Source organism: Notolepis coatsorum (assembly GCF_963971535.1).
Source record: "Notolepis coatsorum genome assembly, chromosome: 7".
In the NCBI taxonomy this organism is placed as follows: domain Eukaryota; kingdom Metazoa; phylum Chordata; class Actinopteri; order Aulopiformes; family Paralepididae; genus Notolepis; species Notolepis coatsorum.
The window spans coordinates 119,620,370-119,645,162 of record NC_140171.1 but is presented as its reverse complement, the minus strand read 5'-3'; the positions used below and the strand labels follow the sequence as shown (position 1 = coordinate 119,645,162).

The window sequence follows — 24,793 nt, the reverse complement described above, 5'->3', positions numbered from 1 at the left end:
GGGTCTCACTTGGACCGGTCGGGGAATGAGTTCGGAGGGGGGTGTAGACTCTCTCTGGTGGTCGAGTTCAAGGTCGCCTGCTCGGTTAGGGGAGGGTGCCCTTGACGTGTGTCTTGACGAGGCTCTGGAACCCCTTGTGGAGGGAGGGGGTGTTGCCCTGGTGATCAGCTGCTCCATTAGCTGCGCTTGTAGTCGGTCGCGCTCGGCTTCGCGCTTGGTGAGATCTGCTTCTCTTTGGGCACCGGCAGTGGCGCGCTGGGCGTCGGCCCGGTCTCTTGCCATATTCTCTTCCGTCTGAAGGCATCTCAGCTCCAGACGTATGTGCTCTTCTTCGCTCCGTTGCTGTGTTTGGAGTCGATCGCGTTCACCCTGAAGTCGATCGCGTTCACCCTGAAGTCGATCGCGTTCGGTAGAGGCTGTCAGGCTGGCGAAGAACGCCTGTGACAGCATCCTCTCCGCTTCGCTGGGGGAAGACGCTTGTAGAGGTGAGCCGCTCCTGGCTGTACTCGTTGGGGAGTCCTGGAGCTCTATCTCCTCGGCGCTCTCCTCATCTTGTTCCGTGCAGAGTTCCACCTCTGGAGGGTTGTCTTCCTCCCGGAGCTCTGGGGGGACTACTTCTTCGGTATTGGCGGGGGGTAAAGTCGTGTCAGTTCCCTCCTGGTCCCCACCGTGAGCTTGGTCAGTTACATTAGAACCCACTAGGGCCTCTGTGGTCGGGGTATCCTGGTTGATAGGGTCGGACATAATTTTACTTTCTACTTTTACTGCGTTTACTGTTTGTAGAAGGCTAGGTAGTTTACTGACAGCGTAATCCTCTAAGTACTGAGGTGGCTGTCGTCTACGTTGCGGGCGTTCTACTTTAGGAGGACCGTTTCGTGGAGTGTTCATCATAGGCCATTTCAATATTAATACCACTATATTAATATTACACTAATTACCCTCCGGCTCGAAGGACCAATTGTAACTGAGGGGTACAATTCCCTGACTGTATTGATAAGTATGGTATCATTAAACCACTACCGCTTTATGTACTTTAATTACTGGCCATACAGTACACGATATCTAAGTATGATGAACACTTTCCCACATATGAAATCAGGTCCACACAAAGGTAATAGTCAAATATTTAATATATAGCAAAGGGTACATATAATAGTTACTTATTACATTTATGATTTGAATTGAATGCTCTTGTAAGGCAAATGAGTACTCGTATGCAAATCAACACTGAATGTCCAATCTCTGGTTACACAGGAAGCAAGTATACAACCTGGCTCTTAGGGGATTATATCTATGGTCACTTAATGATTATAGCTGGATAATATACTGCAGGGGTCCCGCCGGTTGTAAGCCAGTAGGGGGGGTAGGAGAGCCGTCGGCTGTATCCCGTCTGGTCAACGATTTCTAGGGAGAGTCCAGGTACAGAACACAGTGCCCGTAGAACCTTGATCCGCAGATGAATACACTTGGGCTCTCTTGTAGACGATAGCTGTAGCTGTAGCCGTAGGTCCACAACGGAGAAGAAGCGAGGCGACCTCAGTCTGGTCTGAGCGCCGTCTCACCTTGGCTCCTCTCGGGGTAAATCCAACACTCACCGGTGTTGGCGATTATCCGCTCCACAAATCAAAGCACCAAAGCAAATAGATATTCCATGCCGTATAGGGCTCAGCAGTCGTCGGGGTAGGTAATCCAATGTGCAGGTCCACTCGTCCTCGCCCAGAACTCCTCGGATGAAAGTGTAACGGATATGTGCCGCGATAGTGTGACTACGGCACATAGAAGTGTGTAAAACTCACTCCCCAGAGGCATACAAACTGAGCGCTTAGGGGGGAATTCCCTTCTTGGCGCAACGGTTTGTTATGTCGGCCCCGGTGCAGACGCTCGGGGTTCGACTCCCACTCGAGGCACGGTCGAATTTCGTGGCAGGTGCTAGGTGGCACCTGCTACAGTGGTGCCGTTGACCCGGATGCCTTGGGTGGTGTGAGTTTAGGGGGGGTGAATGTAACGGATATGTGCCGCGATAGTGTGACTACGGCACATAGAAGTGTGTAAAACTCACTCCCCAGAGGCATACAAACTGAGCGCTTAGGGGGGAATTCCCTTCTTGGCGCAACGGTTTGTTATGTCGGCCCCCGGTGCAGACGCTCGGGGTTCGACTCCCACTCGAGGCACGGTCGAATTTCGTGGCAGGTGCTAGGTGGCACCTGCTACAAAAGCACCACGCGTGGTCTGCCCAACCTGGTTAAGACTCTAGATAACGCGAGGAAACGATGGGGGTGCTGCTCACTTTAGAACTCTAACCGAACGATGAACCATACATAATAGACTATTATTACTTAATAGAAATACGGTGCCAAACTCTGGCAATTCAGCTATTAATTCGCACGAGGTCTCACTGCTATTCTAAGGCCAAACAGGCCGTACTACACCGCACGCGGTATCGTGGGGTGAGGCTTCACGTCTTGTTACTTAGTTGGGTAGAAGGGTAAAGGACTAAGAGGAATTCTACATTTCTTGCGCCATATTTATATGCACAGTGGACAAGTAGTGCCGCTCTGCTTTCGGTAGCCGTATTCCTGCGCGGAGCTGAGGCTAGTAAAGGCATGTCTCGTCGGTACCTTTGAACTTGAACGCCAGGGGCTTGTCCCTGGCGCCTGGTCCTTTTGTCCAATAAGAGAATGAACTATTATGGGCTGTAGTAGAATAAAGGGATATTCAGTGTATATGTACAAGGAATATACAAGGGATATCAAACGATATACAAATACTATTAAATATATATCCATAAATAAATATATATATTCGGTTTAATCTGATCCTTCACAACATATATAATATCTACACTATGATAGAGCCCATGACCTTTTGGTTACTAGTGGTCCTTTCTACCTCTTGACCATCCAGTTATCCCTCCTGCCCACACACTAACCAGGAGTTGGTTGGTGCCTTGTGTGGTTTCTCCACCCGTAGACAGGGTACATTTTCAGAAAATCATAACCCTGAAGGCATTTCGTGTTTATTTTTGGTACACAACATTTCTAGGGGTATTAAGGGGTGCTGAATCCAAATCTGCTGTATACCAAGCTCAAAAATGTCAAATAAGGCCTCAAAATTGAGAAATCCAACATGGCCGCCAGCGCCAGGCTGAAATCTATTTAAGTGCATATCTTTTTGACTAAACAAGGTAGAAACATGAATGAAATGTGTTTTTATATGTTTGCATACATGAGGAATTTAAAATCATATCCTGATTTTAGATCAGTTGAGAAAATGTTGCTTGAAACTCATATTTATAGCAGAAACGGTGGTCGTTATTGATGCTTATTACATGGCGTGTTAACATTCGCCGAAATGCTTGATTGTGATTGGTCAATAGCGCTCGGCAGAGGTCCGCTATTACTCGATAACAAGCCTCTGCCGAGCAATAATGACCGCTGTTCGCAGCTGCAGCAATCAAGCCCACTGACACACACTGCATCAGTGCAATCAGACACACCTGCCGGCTGCCGGCGATAATAATAATGACAGCGGAGCCACACAACAACTGCGTCTGCATTTGATCTCGTCTTGTCAATGGTGTAAAATGAATTAGGTATATTGTTAGTAAGTTAGCCATGTAATAAGCGGGATAATGTATAGCCTATACTCGGTCATTGTCGCAAAATAATTGACCGACACGGAGTTTAGAATACCGAGGCGCCTCACCGAGGTGTTCTAAACATAGCTATACATTATAGCTATGTAAACGTAGCTATACATAGCTATACATTATCCCTTACATAACTCATCAACCAAATAAGAAAGAAAAGCAGGATGATCCCAGGCCATGGATTTATTCATCAAACTCTTTTCTCTTGAATTTTTTTAAACAACATGCCATTTATGCAAATTAGATAGACCTTAATATGCGTACAGTAGCTTAGGTACAGTCATTTATTGTCAGTCATCAATCGTATTCAGGCAGGTGTCGCAGGTGTCTTGCAGTTGCATGATTCATCCAATGCCACTTTTCCTGAATAGAATAGAATAGATTATAATATAATAAAATTAAAATATTATTTTACCATATCAATATAAGTGAATGTTCAAGTTTCTTTATTAGTTGTCATACAGAATACATAATACTTTGCATGAAATGTTTCTTTCTGTGTTGCTCCTGAGAGTGTGCTAGATAATAACAAGATAGTAAAAAATAAGTATAAAATAGAAAGTCAAAAAGTCAAGTACGTAAACAAGTGTAAACAACAAAATTGTTCAGTGTATCTATATATACAGTATGTACAGCTGGTACAAAAATGGTGAGGTATAGCTTAGCTTGTGGTGCCACCTTGTAGTGGTGAGGTGCAATAAGGAATGAGAATGATGTGCAATTTCCTTACCAATAATATAAATATAAATATAAAGTGTAAAGTGTGTCTAAAGTGGTAAAGTGGGTGCGTGCTACAGTGTGTTGTTTATTTAAGTGAGTGTATGTGCGCTGTGGGTGTGTTGATGGTTTGCTTATTGTTCATTGTTCATTCATTGAGCATCCTGATGGCCTGGGGGATAGAAGCTCCTTCCGAGTCTCTCTGTGCTTGCCATGAGACTCCGGTATCACTTGCCTGACCGCAGCAGTTCAAAGAGGCAGTTGTTTGAGTGGCTGGAGTCTTTGATTATTTTCTTAGCCTTGCCCATGCACCGCTTGTTGTAAATGTGGGAAGCCCAACTTCAATTGTGCGTTCGGCTGAACGGGCCACTCTCTGTAGTCTGCTGCGGTCTTGTGCAGTGCTATTCCCAAACCAGGAGGTAATATTGCCAGTCAGGATGCTCTCTATTGTGCATGAGTAGAAGTTCTTGAGGATCTTCTGACTCACGTTGAACTTCCTTAAGCGCCTAAGGAAGTAGAGGCGTTGTTGTGCCTTCTTGATAACACTGTCAATGTGTGTAGTCCATGTCAAGTCCTCGGATATGTGGACTCTGAGGTACTTAAAACTGTTCACTCTCTCAACCGGTGCCCCGTCGATGCTGAGGGGGCTGTAGTCCCTGACCCCGACCTCCTAAAGTCCACAATCATCTCCTTTGTTTTGTTGACTTTCAGGGAGAGGCTGTTCTCTTGACACCATCCCGCTAGAACCTTAACCTCTTCCAGGTAGGCCCTCTCGTTGTTTGCAGAGATCAGGCCCACCACTACTGTGTCGTCAGCAAATTTGATGATTGTGTTGTTGTTCCGCTGTGCCACACAGTCATGTGTGTACAGGGAGTGGAGGAGGGGACTCAGGACACAGCCCTGGGGGGCCCCTATGTTGAGAGTGATGGATGAGGAGGTGCAGTTGCCTGCCCCTCACCACCTGGGGTCTGCCCGTCAGGAAGTCCAAGACCCACTGGCAGAGGTCATAGTTCAAGTCCAGGTCCCTGAGCTTGGCTATGAGTTTGGAGGGGACTATGGTATTGAATGCTGAGCTGTAGTCGATGAATAGCATTCTCACATAGTTCCCCTGCCTCTTGTCCAGGTGTGATGCTGCTGTGTGCAGCACATGGGCTATGGTGTCCTCCGTGGACCTGTTGGGGCGGTATGCAAATTGCAGGGGTCCAGGTTGATGGGGAGGGAGGAACAGATGTAGCCCTTCACTAGCTTCTCAAAGCACTTCATGGCTATGGAGGTGAGAGCTACAAGGCGATAGTCGTTGAGGCAAGCAGGCTTGGATTTTTTGGGTACAGGGATAATGGTAGACTTCTTCAGACAGGTGGGGAAGACGGCCTGTTCTAAGGACAGGTTAAATATGTCAGTGAATACCGGGGCCAGTTGGTCGGCACAGACCGGTCCTGCTGCCTTCCTGATATTCACTTTTTTAAACGTCCTCCTCACCTCATGTTCTGTTATCCTGAACACTGAGTCTCCATCAGCAGTGCCCCCCCCCCCTCCATTGCAGTGGTTTGTAGGCTGGTGCTGTTATTCCCAGCCTCAAACCTCGCATTGAAGGTATTGAAATCATTTGCCAGTTGGATGTCACTGTTCAGTTTGAGGGAGGTGCCTTTGTAATCTGTCATCGTTCTGAGGCCCTGCCACATAGCTCTAGAGTCAGCCTGTTCATATTGAAGTTTAACACGATTTCACGACGTACTGGTCTGTGGCGCTGTTTGCGTTTCACCCTTGTGCCTGTTTTGATGGATTGGTCATGTTATCTGTCAAAGACGACATCTACCCTCTGGTATTTTGCTCCCATCTTCAACACGGTGTCAGTGAACTTGTTGGCATAGTCACCAAATGTTGTAGTGTCAGGTGGCTTTCCGAGTGCCATTACCAGAGCTTGGCCATCGATGACCAGTCAGCTGGGTCCCTGAAGGGTAAGATCTGCAGGGGTTTTTACTTGTTTCGTCAGTATATTTGCTAACACAGACTTGTTGGTGGAATGTAGACTCCCGTTAGTTGTGGCCAGAGATGGCGGGATGGGCATGAACTCATGCTGGAGGATATTGTCAAGGTCTACCTTACGACCTGCTCTGTAAGCTGTGATGAGCCTGTCCACTTTGATGGTGTTTTGCTTGTTCTTGGAAAGTTGCACAACTTCATACAAAGAGGCAAATGTCTTGGCTTTGTTTGTTCGAATGGGTGATTTCAGGTTCAGGTGCTGGTCACTATCTGGAGGTTCACACAAACGTTTGTCCACAAACATGTTCAGTTGTGCCTGTCCAAGGTGTTCTGCGCCAAGTATGGATTCTTGAATCTCCGGTGTGACTACGTCCTTGTTGATGTATGTAAGAAAACGTACAAAAGCACATTTAATTCAGGTTTGTACTAGGCTTGGGCGGTATAATTTTTTTCATACGTCATACCTTGCTGACATAATACCCCGGTATACGGTATATGACGGTATGACTTTCATTTTCATCAGCGGGGGGGGGGGGGGGGGGGGGCTAACAATATACTCGTTATCACCATACATAACGCTTATATTGAAACACGTTGAGATTAGGGCCGTTCTTTCAACCTGAAAGTGCACTTTATTCAACCTCGAAGTAAACAAATCACAGAACGGTAGCCAGTTAGTAGGTATCAACGTGAGCTCCCGGAACGGTAGCTAGTTAGTTAGCACCATCCAGGTATCAACGTGAGCTCCCGGGAAGGTAGCTAGTTAGTTAGCACCATCCAGGTATCAACGTGAGCTCCCGGGACGGTAGCTAGTTAGTTAGCACCATCCAGGTATCAACATGAGCTCCCGGGACGGTAGCTAGTTAGTTAGCACCATCCAGGTATCAACGTGAGCTCCCGGGACTGTAGCTAGTTAGTTAGCACCATCCAGGTATCAACGTGAGCTCCCGGGACGGTAGCTAGTTAGTTAGCACCATCCAGGTATCAACGTGAGCTCCCGGGACGGTAGCCAGTTACCCTGCACCATCCAGGTATCAACGTGAGCTCCCCGGACGGTAGCTAGTTAGTTAGCACCATCCAGGTATCAACGTGAGCTCCCGGGACGGTAGCCAGTTACCCCACACCATCCAGGTACTACTATAACGTTAGCTCCCAGTCCCAGAACGATAGCCACGTAACCCTCTGCTGGCGCGTGCTGTGCACTACAATCAACTCAGTGTAATAGCAGTCTGTGACGTCACAGTATTGAGAATCATACCGGCGGGATCTCGAAATACCCTGGTATACCGTAATACCATCATACCGCCCAAGCCTAGTTTGTACCTTGTGTAGTCACACTTAACTCATTAAGCCCCACCATTTATTTTTAGAAAATTTGCCTAAAACAGCATGCTTACATTAAAATGCTTATATATCCAGATTTATAAGAGCTACTTGCATAAACTTGGTACCTGAAGAAAGCTAAGACTTGGGGGATTCTAATGTTGGTGTCCAACACTGTACAGTTATTACCAAATTGCTGTAGTATTCCTGCAAACACTGAAGAAATGACTTTTTTTTTTATCCTCGCCTATACAAAGATTACAGTTAGACAGTCAAAAACACCTTGTTACTCATGGTTGCACCCCAGCTATATTCCTACTTTCTTCCTCCATGGGTGCAGATGTTCTGTGCAAAGTTTCATGTCAGTAGAATAAAAACTGTGGGTTTAGCACCTGTTTTTGTGGAGAGAGGGCCTGGTGCTGGCGGCCATGTTGGATTTCTCAATTTTGAGGCCTTATTTGACATTTTTGTGCTTGGTATACAGCAGATTTAGATTCAGCACCCCTTAATACCCCTAGAAATGTTGTGTACCAAAAATAAACACGAAATGCCTTCAGCACTTTATACAAGCACATTTTCTGAAATTCTGCCTAGTCTACCGGTCTGTTTTACACATTTGCAACAATGTCAGAAAATAAACAGATTTATTAAATTGTTTACATTTTATTTGGAGAAATATTCAACTGCACATCACATGAACCACAAATATGGAACATCACAACCCATTACAGCTGCAAATACAGTAGTACTATAGTGTCTGGTTGAAACAGTAACATTCAGGCCCCGTGAATAGGTCCATAACTACAGATGAAAACGTCATCATACAGTAACTGTACAAAATATCAATGTACACAAAAACACCAAACAAAAACAATGGATGAGTATGTTTGTGATGAGAAATAACTATAAGGCGAACGTGTACAGTAAGCTGAATATTCCTTATTATGAATGAAAGTTGCATTCTTCATGTGAATTTGAGAAAAAAACAAAACATCCAATAAAAAGATTTATAAACGGTGTTTGAAGAAAACCGATAGTTGCACAACATCTAAAAGCGACTTGCACAGAACCACCATCTACAGTTTGACTCCACTACATGAAACATATGAACGCTGCTGTACAGCAGGTCGCACCAATAGTGAATGCAAACTGTAGATACCACGTTTGACTGTTTAAACATTTTCTTACATTGATAAACACACTCTGTTGGTTGTATCTATATCGGTAAAGTCATATAGAGGCATTTAAACAAACATTCAAATGTCAGATATGGCTCTTGGCTAAATGACACTTTTGTTCAGTGCTGCAATAAGTGTGCTTTGCGCAGTCTGTGTGTAATATACGGTACGTGGAAAGAGTGAAGAGTTGATTGGGTCCGATATTGCATTATAAGGTACACCATGAAAGCACATGTTTGATTAGAAGCGCAAGTTACTTAAAAAGCGCCAGCTGGACATGATACAAGTGCTTAGGAGAAATACAGGTAAGCACACAGATTTGGTAAGTATTTTGGTAAATGATTGAGATTCTCCCTACGGTATTTAATACAGTAAATATGATACACGTAAAACTAAGTTTACCTGAAATTTATGAAATATACATAAATATAACTATGTACAAAAGGACATAAAATAGGACGTTTCTGTAATAACCAAAGTACTCTTCAGTACACTAGCAAATAAAACTGTCTTATAGCAGTACAGATATAAGTTACAATGACCATAAGGAAGAACAAAAGCCTTTCCATGTCTGTATTATACACCCATCAAGATTCATCTATTGGAACGCTACAGGTTGAGATAGCATTAGCTAGTAGGGGTGGCAGATTAATTGATTAACACATTGGACGCCAGACCAGAGTATAGTCGGGTTAACTCGCCGACGCTTGAGCACCAATCACGAGTATAGTCGGGTTTTAATCGTTATTTCTTTTATTAGCGATATCCATTTATTTTAATCCATCCAACCTGATGTTATCGTTGGGAATGGGTCCGAGCTCGCAAAAGGGCAAATACCGCCGCCTATCGTCTCCCGGATGGTATTGCACATCATTGGATTGGATTGGCTGGGACTGTGCATCAAAAAAAAAGTCTGGTCCAGGTTTTCCTTCTCGGGCATGCAGTATCGTATACCACATTGACTGGGGACACTCTGAGCAGCGTGGATTATGTGTTTTGGATGTATATAACATTGGATCAATAAACGCGATCAATATTTGGAATGGCAATCAGGAATTAGAGTAATCTTTTTGCAGGACATTAGATGTGAGGTAAGGACTCTATGTTACCAATCTTGGGTTAATCAGATGTTTCGTTCACAGCGATCACAACGTGTCTGTGTGTGCCGTTGGCGCCGACCAAAGGCACGGATAAGCGATTTTTCAGCCCGCTTCTGTATCGTGCATGAGGACACATATACTATCGATAATCTAGCGTTTATTTGAAAATTATTCATAAATCAGCCAAAAAATTCCGTGTTTTGTGTATTCCACTAAAGGGCTATTATCGCGTCTTTCTCTGGAATTACTAGAAATCACCAAAACTATACTCTTATTCAAAACGGTATAAAACGGAAATGTACCGATGAAAAAACAATCCGTTTCGTACATGTTGACTATAAGCAACTAATTGATAAGCGACGGGTGTATTAGACCCATAGCCATAATTTAAGATATATTTTAAGCACTCGCAAATCTCCCCGTCCTCCCATTGATTAAAGCGGCGACCATCTAGACCTATATTCGCCATATACTGTAGCTCTGGCGCTGAATGTGTTAATGTAATAAATCATGATTCTAGCTTTATAGATTCGGCAGCTAATTTTAAAAGAAATGCAGTAAACTGGTGTAAAGACGTGAATGTGATCAAAACAAAAATAGTGATTCATCAAGTATCATTTGTTCAGACTGCAGGGAAATCTGATTTGTTTCTCTAGTCAGATCTTTAACTGTCCACACTGTTTATCAGATTGGATTTGTGTGTCCAGACATCATCCATCTATCAATCTATCTAGCCAAAAAACCCTGGTGATTCCCACGCCCATTAGCAAGCTGCGTTCACACACAACATAGTGCTTGTAGCTTACAGACATCAGATTCAGCTTTGTGTCAACTTCTCCCCAACCATAAGGCTTGTGCAATTGGGGGGAGGGGGGGGGGGCAATAAACAATTGATCCAATAAAAAAAAGGGTGAAATAACAGTTTGTACTGAAAGGGCCAAGCACAGTAGAACCTCATTTATCCAAAGCCCACCTAACTGTACATTGAAATACACTGCAAAACCACATTTAGAGGCTATGCAAATACATAAGGCGTGAACGGTGTTCGCTCAAGTTTTACATGGTTTTAACTTGGGCGAGAAATTTGCCAGGCATGGTGAAAATACAGGTATATTTTAACAATGAATATGAAATGGACTGCTATGAATGCTCTGTGACATATAGATATTGAATAGGTCACATTTAGAAATGGTCTTGGTTTAGGCGGCCGGGTGGCGCAGAGGACTAAGCGTCTGCCCACCACCACAGAGACAGTGGGATCGAATCCAGCTGTGGTGCTTCCGGGTTGGCCGACCATCCATACTAACACAATTGGCAGTGTTAGAGGGTGGGAAACACGGCGAGGGTGGGTCCTGGTCGTTGTAAACAGCGACTCCTACAGTTCGGTCAGGGCGCCTGCACAGCGAGGGAAAGACCTGGGGGAGGTAGTGTGATCCTTCCACACGTTACACTCTCCCAGTGAGAGTCCACGCTGCCAGGTGAAAAGAAGCGGTTGATTGGCTACACATGTGTCGGAGGAAGCATGTGATGGCCTCCACTCTCCCAGACCGACTGTAGGGGGTAGGTGCGCAACGACCAGGAAGGGGATTGGGAATTGGCATAACGACTAACATTGGGATGGGAGAAAAGCGGGAAAAAGGAGGGGGGAAAAGATCAAAAAAAAAAAAAAAAAAAAAAAGGTCTTGGTTTTGTAAATGTCAACAATGCCAATGTTGAGAACAAACGCACTAGCATGTCTTCACGCCAGTTTTACTAGTGAAGACAATATTTCTCTTTGCGTTGTATCCTAACGTAGTTCGGAATGGAGGTCGACAGGGAGATGTTTAGAACAGACATAGTGAATGCCACGACAAAGCCTATTCAAACAAGCATATGCGCATATTGACATTTTCTTTACAATTCAATATGCAGTGTAGATTAAAATGCTTTTAACTATATCAGTTACATAAAAAATAAAATTTCTTTAACAGAAGCTTTTTTGTGCCATTCCACTATCCCTGTGCTCCGATTGGTTATAAGTTGAGGTTCAGTTTAATGAGGTTCTACTGCATATTTACTAAAACTGGATTTTGCCAACATCTGGCTGGATTAATCTGGGCATCGCATCAAGAAGTACACTGCATTTCAGTGAAATGGTTGCAACTTGATTACAAAGAAATGATAGATCTGCGCATTTCCATCTGCTGTATTGTTCCACTTCGTCCAATTTCTCTATTCTAAAGAACAAGGTCTTGACCAAAAAGAGAAACAGTCCAAACTAAGAGCCTGCGGAATTAAAAACCATTGGTAAATGAATTTGAAAAAGAAACACTATGTTGTCCAAGATGCATCGTAACACATTAGCTCAGCACATACTGAAGATATAAAAAAAAGTGCATTTCTGTGGAAGAACAACGAAATTCTCGATGACAGGTTCTACAGTACTACCATGTTAGTAACATACGCTACTAGGAATAATTCACACTACTGAGAAATCTGAGAAAGGAGCATAATGTGTAACTTGAGGTTCATAGTGAGGACGCGCATTTGTCACAATGGTAATTATTTTCACAGATCATGTTCCCAAAATATAACTTCTTTTGCAACTACGTGTTATTCATGAGAACGTTGTGCTCCTTGCCATCATCATACCGATGGATTAGCAGCCCGCATAGTGATAGCTTGCATGTCACCATGAATAACTGCCACTGGCTCCTACCAGATTATCAGATCCCTAAACCTTGTATGAAAAAAGGACGTATTCCACTTAAGTGCACATAAAGAGTCCAGGGCCTCTCAGGCTTACAGAGGCGAATAAATACCAGGCTACTCCCTAGAAATAACGTCCCCCAAGGCATTCGCCGTCACACGAGGTTCACTGCACGCTTCAAAGCATATCCAGACGGGGCTCCATTGTTTTGAATATTGCACACTGATGGGGTTTTGGCACACGGGTCAGCCGCTCTATGCCCAGCGGCCACTGGCCACGAAGTTCCGACTGAAGGAGAAGCTGGCGTCTGAGCCCTTCTGCTTCCCCCAGGCGCCGAATGGCACCACGATGATGGTGCTGTTGTCTTCCGAGCCATACTGGAGGGCCTAGGAGATGAGGGGTTAAAAGCAGAGCTGAATCGACGTGCTCGGTTTAGGTGGCTTTCACACCTACGTTGTTCGGTGCTGACACCGTGTGCTCTGGTGCGCGCCAGGCACGAGACGTGCAACCTAACCGTGGTATGGACCATCTCTGATGTGAAAGCAATTTCAATTATGTTCAACTCAAAGCGAGTCAGTCAGTCATCCACTCTGGATTTCGTGATTATAATTATCTTACATGAAAGATTAGGTAATGTCTAAAGTAGGGGTGTAAATGTACACGTATCCGTACCGAACCGAACTGTTTCAGTGTGTACCGTACCGTACGGCTGTATAGTGTATGTTAACCACTAACGACCGCCCACCGGGGGCTGTTTTTTTTCACAATCTAATATAATTATTATTATTTAAAAAATGTACAAGTCGATTATTAATTTCAATATAAAATATTTGTTGACAGCCCTACAAATACAATTAGTTACTGCACACTACATCACCCCTGAGTGGAACATGGAAAGCCAAACTTTCCCCCACTGTACCGAAAACCTGTACCGAACCTTGACTTCAAAACCGAGGTATGTACCGTACCGTGGTTTTTGTGTACCGTTACACCCCTAGTCTAAAGTCATTAGGGATGGGTACCGAATCAGGTACTTTTAAGGGTACCGACCGATTCACGTGAGATCCGCCAGCGGCCCAGTGCCACATTTCAGTACTGTAAAAAACTAAAAACGTTCAAACGCACAATACACGCTTACCTAGGATTTCACTTGATTCAACAACAAAGCAGTAAGGGGCAATGGCAAGCCGAAAACGGTCGCAAGTGTTGTTACACTTTACAAAGCTTGCTGCAATATTATATACATTATAACAAATTGTTCTAAATAAATAATAATAATAAATTATTTGAAGTTTGAAATATATATATATTTTTTTTTTACCTGAGGTAGGTAGATGGATAACATTTTTAGGTACCGGTATCGATTCACAGGTACCGGTTCAAATGTGAAAGGTACCCAACCCTAAAAGTCATGCAATACAGCTTCACTTGGTCCTAGAGACAGCTTCACTTGGTCCGACTCCTAGAGACAGCTTCACTTGACCCTAGACAGCTTCACTTGGCCCTAGAGACAGCTTCACTTGACCCTAGAGACAGACAGCTTCACTTGACCCTAGAGACAGCTTCACTTGACTCTAGAGACAGCTTCACTTGACCCTAGAGACAGCTTCAGCACGTCTCCCATCTGGGAAAACAGCCTGGCTCCCTGAGGAGAAGTCCGATATGAAGCCTTTACCTGGTCCGATATCCTCTGGGCAGCCTCTTTGGGGTCGTGGCACTGGTTGATGACATCACATATCTCCTGGCTGTTCATGATGAAGTTAACACCATCTGTGGTCAGCGCCAGGAAGGAGTCGTGGACATGGTGCAACTGAAGAAATAATCAAAAACCTTTTTTTAACTTCTTAACGTTACTTGCTTGTTGATGACATACAGTATGAATATTACAGGTCTTCTTCTCGACTTGCACTGTCAATTGTGGGCCTTGTGCTCCTTAGTTTGAGCTTTTGGCAATGTTGGTGATACATGAATTTGCATTCTTTATACATAACCTCCAGTGAACGGTTTGCTTTTGTTATCTATTCAAGGGGTAAGAAGGAGCCGTGGACATGTTGTTGTCATAAGTCTGCAGTGCCACTAATACCTAACCAGTGCTATAAGATCAGCAATAGACTATCTAGGCCAGACACAGCATGTTAATAATTCATTACATTTATATAGCGCTTTTCTAGACAGTCAAAGCGCTCCCCACAATGTAGGGTGGAAATTGCCTCCTTCACCACCACTGGTAGCACCCAACCTTGGGCTACGCACTCGCAGGCTCAATGGCTGAACAGCTCAGGAGACAGGGATTGATATCAGCCAATTAAGGGGAGGGATGATTAGGTGGCCTTGATGTCAGACCTGATTGGGAATTTGGCCAGGAACATCGGGGGAACCCCCTACTCTTTGTGATAAGTGTCCTGGGTAAAGAGTCTCATCCAAAGGACGGCACTCGCATCTATACGGTGTCCCCATCACCATAACAGGGGCATTGTTACCGACTAGTCCAGAGGACAGAGTGCCCCCTGCTGGGACAACAAGTCAACAACCCACTTTTACGACAACGGCCTTGACCGGGGCTCGAACCGGTGATCTTCCGATCATGAGTCGGGAGCCACGCTGCTGGACAAGTTGTGACTACATTTCTTTGGTCTCTGCCAGGTGTAACAGCAGAGCTGCCACTGTAGAGCTGTCCCCAAGACTGTTTTTGGGGATTCGAACATTCGCCAGGGTTTTTCGCATTTACGCATATAACATAGCACGATTAAGAGTACTCACTACTAAGTGCGTACTGGTCACGGGAGGCTTCAATAACGTTTGGATGATAATCCATGTTGTGAATACATTTGTTGAAACATATTTGTTGGCCGACGGCTACTGCTATCTTAAGTCATTTAGCGCCAGCCATTAGCCGGGTCCCGTTGTAGCTATGCCACGCTTTAAAGATAGGAGTGCGTCACCTTGTTTGTAGAGCTATATCTATATTCTATATTATAGCTATGGGGACAATACTATGGTCATTTGACACTGACTTTCTTCAGTCCAAGATGCAAAAAAGAGATAATTTTTTCATTCATACGATCACGCGTTATATAATATAATATTATATATTTATAATATTATAAATATAATATATAGTATAATATATAAGTATAAGAATATATTATATTATGTTTCATCATGAATGCATGAAAAGGGGGGGGGGGGGGGTAGTTTCTGATGCTTTGATTGCCAGTAACGGCATTCGTATTGAACACTAAAAACCCTGATCATCTGGATCGGTATCAAAACATTGTTGGATCAAACTGAAATTGATGTCAGATAGTCCTTACCTGTGGTCGGTGGTATTCCAAAAAGAATATTCCAATTGTCTGATCACGATTTCCAGTATTGGTGTCCGACTGTCCGTCTGGTCCCAGACATAATTTGGCACATCGAGAGTGCCAGATGCGTTTCCAAGTGTTCGGATGAAGCGACTTACTCTGCTCCGTCTAAATATAGCGCCCGCCGCCCGGTGACATTTGAATGTAACACAGAGTTAGATATAAGGTTTCAAAGGGTGGACGACACTGCCATCTGGCAGGATGCGGCCGGTATTGCACTTTGGCAATCTCAAAATCCTTTCATATGGCAACACAGAGGTCAATGGATGAATAATGAATGAAAATAGCGAATAAAAGAAAAAACCAAAACCCGCGATATCTCGGGTCTGGCAATTAAAGAGTTAACGTTAGCAAGCTAAAGGGCTGCACTCTGCTTAGCTTAATTAACACTTTGATCGCCAGGGTTAAATTCATAATTTACCATCCTTCGCCAGCCCTATTTAACATGGAGAAGTTCCCCTTCTTTGCAGGGCTATAACTTTTTAAATTGTATTGCTAAATTGACATTACTATGGCCCATTCAACGTCCTATATCTATTGTTCAGGGTGTAGCAACGTTCTACTTTTTCATTCACATATTCATACTAAAATACGGTCTAAAGTACAAGTATGTTTTTATCGTTTTCTGCAGCTTTCTCCAGAACATGATTTATAGCCACAAATGCATTATATTGATGATGAAATACAGTTTGATAGGAATCTGCACGAGATAAAAAAAAATTCAAATGGACGTGCTTCTAGAAGTTACTAAGTATGATCTGATGATGACCGGATGGGGGGGGGGGGGGGGGGTCGTTTATAATTCCGTGGCCAACGTTATATGATTCATCAAGTGTGGGTGATATGATCATTAGAGCAGTTAGTATCGAAGACGTTGAAAAATAACGCTGAATCTTACCGTAGCTTCCTCGCGCCGTTGGGCGATGAGCGTGGAACAGACATTTTCCTATTATGGGATGTAGAAATATCCGATCCATTTCCAGGTTGTATAATAGTATATACGTCCAAATCATGTTGTTTATAGAGTTATTTGCAACCGATCGATGTCCAGTGTATCAAGATGGAGTCCCGCTAACGATAGAGAGTGCCCGGACGAAATATGGGCGAGCACCACTTCAGGCACATCACTTCCTGTTTGGGCGATCCGCCGATCGGCCACCAGATGGCGCTCTTGAACCGTTGGAGAGTTGAGAGGGGCTCAACAGTAGATCTCAGGTCTCCGGGGGAGAAATATGATTTCGATCACAGATTTTTTAAATATTGATATCAAAGACGTGGTCCAGCGTCTTTGGCAGAATGAGCATGGCGGGGAAAGACGTGTTCCAGCGTTTTTGGCGATTAAAGTGTTAACGTGCAACATAACTTACCTGTGTAACGTTACGTAACTTGTGTTCCGCTGGTGTTCCACTTGGTTTAATCCAAACGTCCATTCGGAAACGTTGTATTATGAAATAAGACGGGTGAGTGTGAGTCACTAAACTCTTTTTTGCATGGTTGATTCATTTACTGATATGACGTGACCTCATCTCACTAGACTGTGTTCTTGTGACCCGTGTTCGCACGTGACTTTCGAATGATTGTAAACACAACATAGTACTGTGATATTCTGATATCACATTCTGATATATATTTTGCATATAAAATAAATTGTAAAAATGTAAAACAAATTTAAAAATAAAAAATTTATTTAAAAGCAGAGGTTCATGGCGGCCGGGTAGCGCAGTCGACTAAGCGTCTGTCTATGTCTACCACCGCAGAGACACTGGTATCAAATCCAGCTGTCAGCGGTGCCTCCGGCTTGGCCGGTCGTCATACTGACACAATTGGCAGTCAGCGGGAGGGAAGCCGGTGGGTGGTGATCTGGTCGTTGTAAAACAGCGACTCCTACAGGTCGGTCAGGGCGTCTGCACAGCGAGGAAGGGATCTGGGTGAGGTAGTGTGCCCTCCCACGCGTTACACTCACCCAATGAGAGTCCTCGCTGCCAGGTGAAAAGAGGCTGCTGGCTGTCTCCTATGTATCGGAGGAAGCATGTGATAGACTTCAGGGCTCCCTAGACCGGCAAGTAGGGGACAAATGCGCGCAACGACCAGGAAGGGGAGGGGGGAATTGGCATAACGACTAAATTGGGATGGGAGGAAAAAATACAAGAAAAATAGGAGAAAAAGTGGATAAAAAAAAGAAAAGCGGAGGTTCAAACCCATTAATTAAAGAATCGAATGCCAACGGAACGAACGAAGGTCCGAACGTTTGGGCTCATCCCTATCTGCCAGGTGTAACAGCAGCCATTAGCTTCCAGGTGTAACAGCAGCCGGTAGCAGACACCCTACCGTGGTCCTCTTGGTCTCCGGCTCGGCGATCACCCCGGTGCTCTTCAGGTCAAAGTCTCCAATGCTGCGCGTCATGGCCAACCTTCCATTGACGTTGGCCTGCCCCAGGCTGTTCCACGTCACAAACCCCCCGCTCTTCTTTATCCTGACAGGGGGAGCATGGGAGAGAAGGCATTGATCTTGTTTTCCAACTTGCTATATGTAATATAATTATGTTTATTATTATTATTATTATAGGTGGAGGTTTCTTATAAGCCTTCTGGGCTTTTCTGCCTCTTCCTGCACTGTATGTCTTTTGTACTTTACAGTTGTCATTATTGTGTTTGTTTTTTTTAAGATAATTTTTTTTGCGTTTATCGCTTTATTCTACTGGGCAGTCCAGTAGAGAGAGAGAGAGGTGAAACGGGAGACAGAGTGGGGGGAAGACATTCGACAAATAACGACGGCCGTGCCGCGACTCGGCGTGTTATGTGGTTCGTCACTGGGGCGCCCCGTGTTGTTGTTTTTATACTGTGCGAATAAATGAAATAAAACGTTTTTGATGATTATTTGATTGTCAGTAACGGCACTCGCATTGAACTAGGGCTGCAACGATTAGTCGACATAATCGACGATGCCGATTACAAAAAAATCGTTGATGAGGAATTGTTGCGTCGATTAGTCATTAAAAAAAAAAAAAAAAAAAAAAAAAAAAAATCTCTTTTTTTTTGCACTACCTATCTTTGTGAAAGTGGCTTCTCAGCTCTGGTCCAGCCAGCTGAAGACTTCTTAGCTTAACATAACAGACCGACAGTAAGTTTGGGGGAACTAATGGGATAACTGGGGATGTTGTTTGGTCCTGACAAGAGTCTCAAAGCAACTCTGAGGTCATGCTCAATGTCCAATCTGTTTCTCTGCTCTGTTTTCAGCTGGACCAGAGCTGAGAAGCCACTTTCACAAAGATAGGTAGTGCAACAAAAAAAATATATATATATATATTTTTTTTTTACTTTTTTTTTATATAATTGTTTTTCGATTAGTCGACTAATCGAAAAAATAAGACAGATTAGTAGACTACCAAAATAGTCATTAGTTGCAGCCCTACATTGAACACTAAAAACAATTATCAGCCCGATCGGTGTAAAAGCATTGCAGGATCAAGCTAAAATGTAACGGAACGTAGGCCAAGTGCGTCCACATTTTTATAGGATTCTATCACATTTTCATAACAATAGCACCCTGCGCCGTTTTCATTGAGGTTTCTTACAAATTAACGATGCTTTATCTTGTCCTTTATATGCCGATTATCATTAGAATCTTAAATTGTACCATATGTCCCCCTTTAGACAACATATGTAATGCTACCAGCGCACTTTTGTTAAGATAATTAGTTGGCCATTCGCGGTCGCTATACCGAGGTTGCAGTAATAGTTTAACGCTGTTCAGATCACGTCGGAGAATATAGACCCATCCCAGTGACCTGCGACCTGTGCTAACGCTCTTGGGAAATGCAGTGTTGTAGTTCTCAACATTTTCAGCCTTTAATTTTAAACCGATGCTGCCATCTACTGACAACAAAAAAGTGTTGTCTAATCGTCACCTTGAGAGCTACTTCCGTATACAGCGCCGCCCCAAACCCATTCTAGAGATTCCCACTTTTTGCTGGGAGTGGGGCGTGGCCGTATTTGGTCCCAGACAATAAGAGTGGCTGCAATTGGTCACCGTGACGTTACGTCAAATCGCCCTTACCTGTGGCCGGGAGTAATCCAAAAAGAATATTCCAATTTATTGATCGCCATCTGGTAGATCCAATGTCCATTTGCTCGACGGCATAATCCACCATAACAAAGGGATCGGGCATATTTGACGGGCTTCAATGTAACCGGCAGAACCGTTCGCCTCGCCCGAGAAGAAAAAATTAAACCAGAGACCTGGGGCCATCCCACAGCCCAGGATACAATCTCGATACCGCAGTCTAGCGTGATGCAGCCGGTATTGCACCTAGGCATTCTCAATGCGATTCCCAATGTTAGCGCCGAGTCAGTGGGCCTGTAATGAATAGAAATATTGAATAAAAGAAATAACGACCAAATAACGTATATATACGTGGTTGGCGTTCAACGGTTGTTGGACAAACACGTATATAAACGTTGTCGGCGTCCAATGAGTTAAAAAAAGGACATTACTTTCACAATTTTCACTCAACTCTACCATCTTCCTGTTCTGGGTTGTGTGAAGGGGAGGTGTGGGGGATGGTATTTTGAGCATGTGCACGCACCTTCATCTATGTCCATGTGTGTGCACGTGAAATGATTTACAATATTGTTTTGTTCCAAATCCTCCATTTACTTTAACCTCTTAACACATTGAGTGCCAGCCACGAGAAATCTTGTTATTTCATGCCATGCGTTGAGTGCCAACGACGAGAAATCTAGTTTTTAATCGTTATTTTTTTTATTAGCGATTTCCATAAATGTTTCATCAATCTAGCCTCACGTTACCATTGGGACTGGCTTTGAGCTCGAACAGGGAAAATACCGCCCCATATCGTCTCTCCGGATGGTATTGCACCCATTGGATTGGACTGAATGAAATGGATGGGAAAAAAAGACTGGAATCCACATTTTACTTATCAGGCATGTAACCGGAGACTATCCCATTCATTGCCCACCCTCAGAACAGCGTGGAATATGTGTTTCCAGTACCCAGCGTTGGATCAATAAACGCGATCAATATTTGGAATGGCGATCAGGAATTGGAATAATCTTTTTGGAGAACATCTGATCTGAGGTAAGGAATCAATTTTACCAGTCTTGGGGTAATCAGAGTTTTTTTCACCTATATCTCAGCGTGTCTCGTATGTGTGTGTGTGTGCTGATCAGGAAATGGATACTCGATTTTTCAGCCCGCTTCTCTAGCGTGCATAAGTACACATATACTATCAATAATCTAGCATTTATTTGAAAACGATTCATAAATAGACCGAAAAATTACAACGTGTTTTGTGTATTCCACTAAAGAGCGATTCCTGCAGAATTTCGGCGTTTATTGCGCCATACAAACCGGAAATGGACCAAGGCGATCGGCGTCGTATAATTGGGATATGGCATTGGCCCACGGTAAGAGGAATATAACGTTATTTTCAACCCGATTGTGCATTTTCTTGTTTGTAAACCATCTGATCAATATATCCACCCAACCTACATAAAGCAGTTAGTGACGATCAAGGAATTATAAACGACCCCCCCCCCCCCCCCCTTTCCTCCACGCATGATGAAGCATAATGTATACCGATCATATACATTTGAATTTTTTAATATAGCGTGTATGGGAAAGAAACGGTAATCGATAATCTATATATGCGTTTGGGCCTATAACTAGCGTTTTTGGAATTACAGCAGAAAAGATTAAAAACATACTTATATTCTAGAAGGTATTAACACAACAATGTATGAATGAAAAAGTATAACGTTCCCACATCCTGAACGATAGATGATCGATGTTGAATGGGCCATAGTAATGTCAATATAGCAATAAAATTTAAAAAGTTATAGCCCTGCAAAGAAGGTAAACATCTCCATAGGCTTACAGCGCTGGCAGAGAGGGGTATGAGATGGGCATAACCCCCGGCGGGCAATGTGTTAAAAATAAACACTAATAATACCCCCCACCCCCCCGATCTAAAAACACACCTCCGTTTCTCATCCTTCCTCTCTGGGTTGTGGTCGACAGTGAGTCTCAGGGCCTTGCCCTTGCGGCAGAGCATGGCACGACTATCGCCCACGCTGGCCACCACCAGCTCAATGCCGTCCCTCAGCAGTGCCACTGTGGCCGTGGAGCCCGGGTTGATCACTAGAGAGACATTTGGGGGGAGAAGACGCACATGTTAGCGGTGGCACGTGCCGAGTGAGTAAAAGAATAGAGACACAGTTGACATCTCTAGGCACATTCACGACAATATACAAGTCTCAAACACGCGTACACATGCACGCACACGCACGTACACACACACATGGGTGGGAAGTCGTACCCAGGGGGTTTAGCTAGACATCTAATAATAAACAAGAGAGGAGAGAGTCACACATGCAGGTCACACTGTTCTGGCACGGAGTTGAAGGACAGAGTGCATTTCACAGCAGAGTGCGGTCTAAGTCCTTCAGTTATACAACTGTTAACGGGTGTCAATATAATATAAAAAGGTTACTAGAAATGGGTATTTGAACTGTTGAAATGTCTACACTGAACTTGACATTTAAATAAGTTCACATTGATATTCAAATAATCAAAAATAAATGTGTTTTAACACCACTTGATATTGTTGTCCTGCGTAGCTCAATGAGTAGAGCACGGCACTAACACAGGGGTTTGATTCCCATTGTGGCCAACCATACTAAAAATGTATGTGCTCAAGAGTACTCCAGGGGGGGGGCTTTTCGGATAAAAGTCTCCACCAATTGACCCATCTCAAACTGCCCTCTTTTCTTGATCCTTCAATCACAACTGTTGCTTTCCTTCGAGGAAAGCAACAGTTGTGATTGGAGGATCAAGAAAAGAGGGCAGGGTTTGAGATGAGTCAATTAGCATATACTTATTTCATGACCAATGAAAGAGAGGAGATGTACTGCATTGGCTGAAACACGGTCGTGCGTTTTTTTTAATTTATGCCATGACAGTTCTTACAAACTTTAAACGGTAGAATCTGTAATGTCGCCAAACACCAACCTCTAGACAAAAGAGGACAACATGGTACTGCTCTTTGTTTACAGTTTTTATTTTTGTCTGTGGATTGGATTTAAGTGGGTATAGGGGGCGGGGTTGCTACTGCTGGCCACACCTCAGGCTCTACCAAGAGAGGTCTGGAGAGATTCACAGTATAATAAGTTGCTAAACTCCAACCCACACTTCAGACTAAAACAAAAAAAGGTAAAAAAAAAAACAATACCAACCGGGGCTCTTTTGCCTAGAGGTCGCTGTTTGACAGCATCACAGATTAAGAGTGTGCTTCTTTTTTTCCGTGAATGAATGAGATCTGTCTGGGTCTGAAATAATACAATTCTTAAACGGCTTTAGTCTGATGAAGCACTGTCTAAACAAGCAGTGTAGCAACAACTGGGTGAGAGAGAAAAAAGAAAAAAGGGGCAGAGAGAGAAAGGAAAAGAGCGAGAGAGAGAAAGATGCGGAACCTTCCAGTAGTTAGGACCCGCTGGACTCCATCATTATCTAGCCACTCGCCATCCACAAAGGTGTCAAGGGCGTCCAGCTCTTAGCTGGGTCTGCAGCTGCCGTAGATAACATGCACACAACACACAGGCATATTGGGACATTTCACACACAGCCTGGCCGATGTGTGGCCACATAACAGATCAACTAGCGTCTAGGTTCACAAAAGATAGATGCTGAAAGGAGACCTTATGAGCTTCATGTATAGTGGCCACATGTTTCATATGCTTGAAGGATGTTCAGCCTAAACTCTCATATAAAAGAAAGGGGGCATTTCACTTTTCACAGAATACGTCTGACCTATTTGGTCCAAGGATAGTAGCTGCCCCCCAATTGCTTTAGTTCATTAGATATTTGGTTGTTAATACTTTGTTTTGTATTCACTATAGGTCTACTTGGTATATAAGACAACTTAATGGCCTTCAAAATGTCATGGAGGTATAAATGCAGAACTCAAAAGTGGATGACCATTGCAATGGAAGAAGCCTCATTATGATCACAGGTAATAGTAATAGACTCACCCGGGACAAATAAATGTAATTTACCTTCAGCTAACGTTTACTTAATCTGGAGAGGCAGTGAGAAGTAAGCATGCATGATACATTAGTTTACGGTCCTTGTTGTAGGATATACCATTAGCCTAGCACAGGTAACATTAGTTTACTACCCAAACATACTGTCCTTATTGTAGCATATACCATTAGCCTAGCACAGCTAACATTAGCTTACTACCAAATATACTGTCCTTGTTGTAACATATACCATTAGCCTAGCACAGCTACGCCGACAACACTCGCTGTCCGACTTGGCCAATTATGACAGCCTGGTGTTACCATATACAGTATGTGGGGCCAAAAGCTGTCAAGATAGCCACCTAGCTAATGTCATTGCTAATTAACGTTATTATTAGTTTGCTGCAAACTGACAAGTATGTTATACAAGACTTTGCCTGTTGCATGTAAGAGCAAATGTCATTCTTGTTTAGTTGTTCTTCTATGTTGAGCTGATTGAGTGGCCGGCCACAGCTCCATCCACATCACGGGTCTGTTCAAGTGGGCGATGCTGGTTGGGGACCATTATGGGCCACGTAATATATTTGTAGTGTGTAATTCCATAGTATTTATAGGCATGTTAGACTTTCCTTTGGCAATGGGATTGGGTTTGTTCATTAAACACTTATCCTTTATTTATTTATATATTTTTGTTGTTTATTAATACATATAAAAAAAATGTAATCCACTTTTTCTCCTTATTTTCTATTT

The 24,793-nt window shown here is 43.7% G+C and overlaps 1 protein-coding gene across 1 annotated transcript in view; it reads right to left on the bottom strand.

Annotated features, from left to right (window-relative positions):
* Positions 1 to 8,347: 8,347 nt before the first annotated feature.
* ppm1kb (protein phosphatase, Mg2+/Mn2+ dependent 1Kb) overlaps positions 8,348 to 24,793 on the bottom strand; it is a 38,007-nt gene continuing 21,561 nt past the window's right edge. Inside the window, exons 4-7 of the mRNA XM_084319369.1 lie at positions 22,004 to 22,163; positions 18,333 to 18,477; positions 14,315 to 14,449; positions 8,348 to 13,025 (exon numbers count right to left, since the gene is read on the bottom strand). Coding sequence (XP_084175495.1) covers positions 12,894 to 13,025; positions 14,315 to 14,449; positions 18,333 to 18,477; positions 22,004 to 22,163 — 572 coding nt within the window. The 3' untranslated portion in view covers positions 8,348 to 12,893. The remainder of the gene's footprint in view (positions 13,026 to 14,314; positions 14,450 to 18,332; positions 18,478 to 22,003; positions 22,164 to 24,793) is intronic.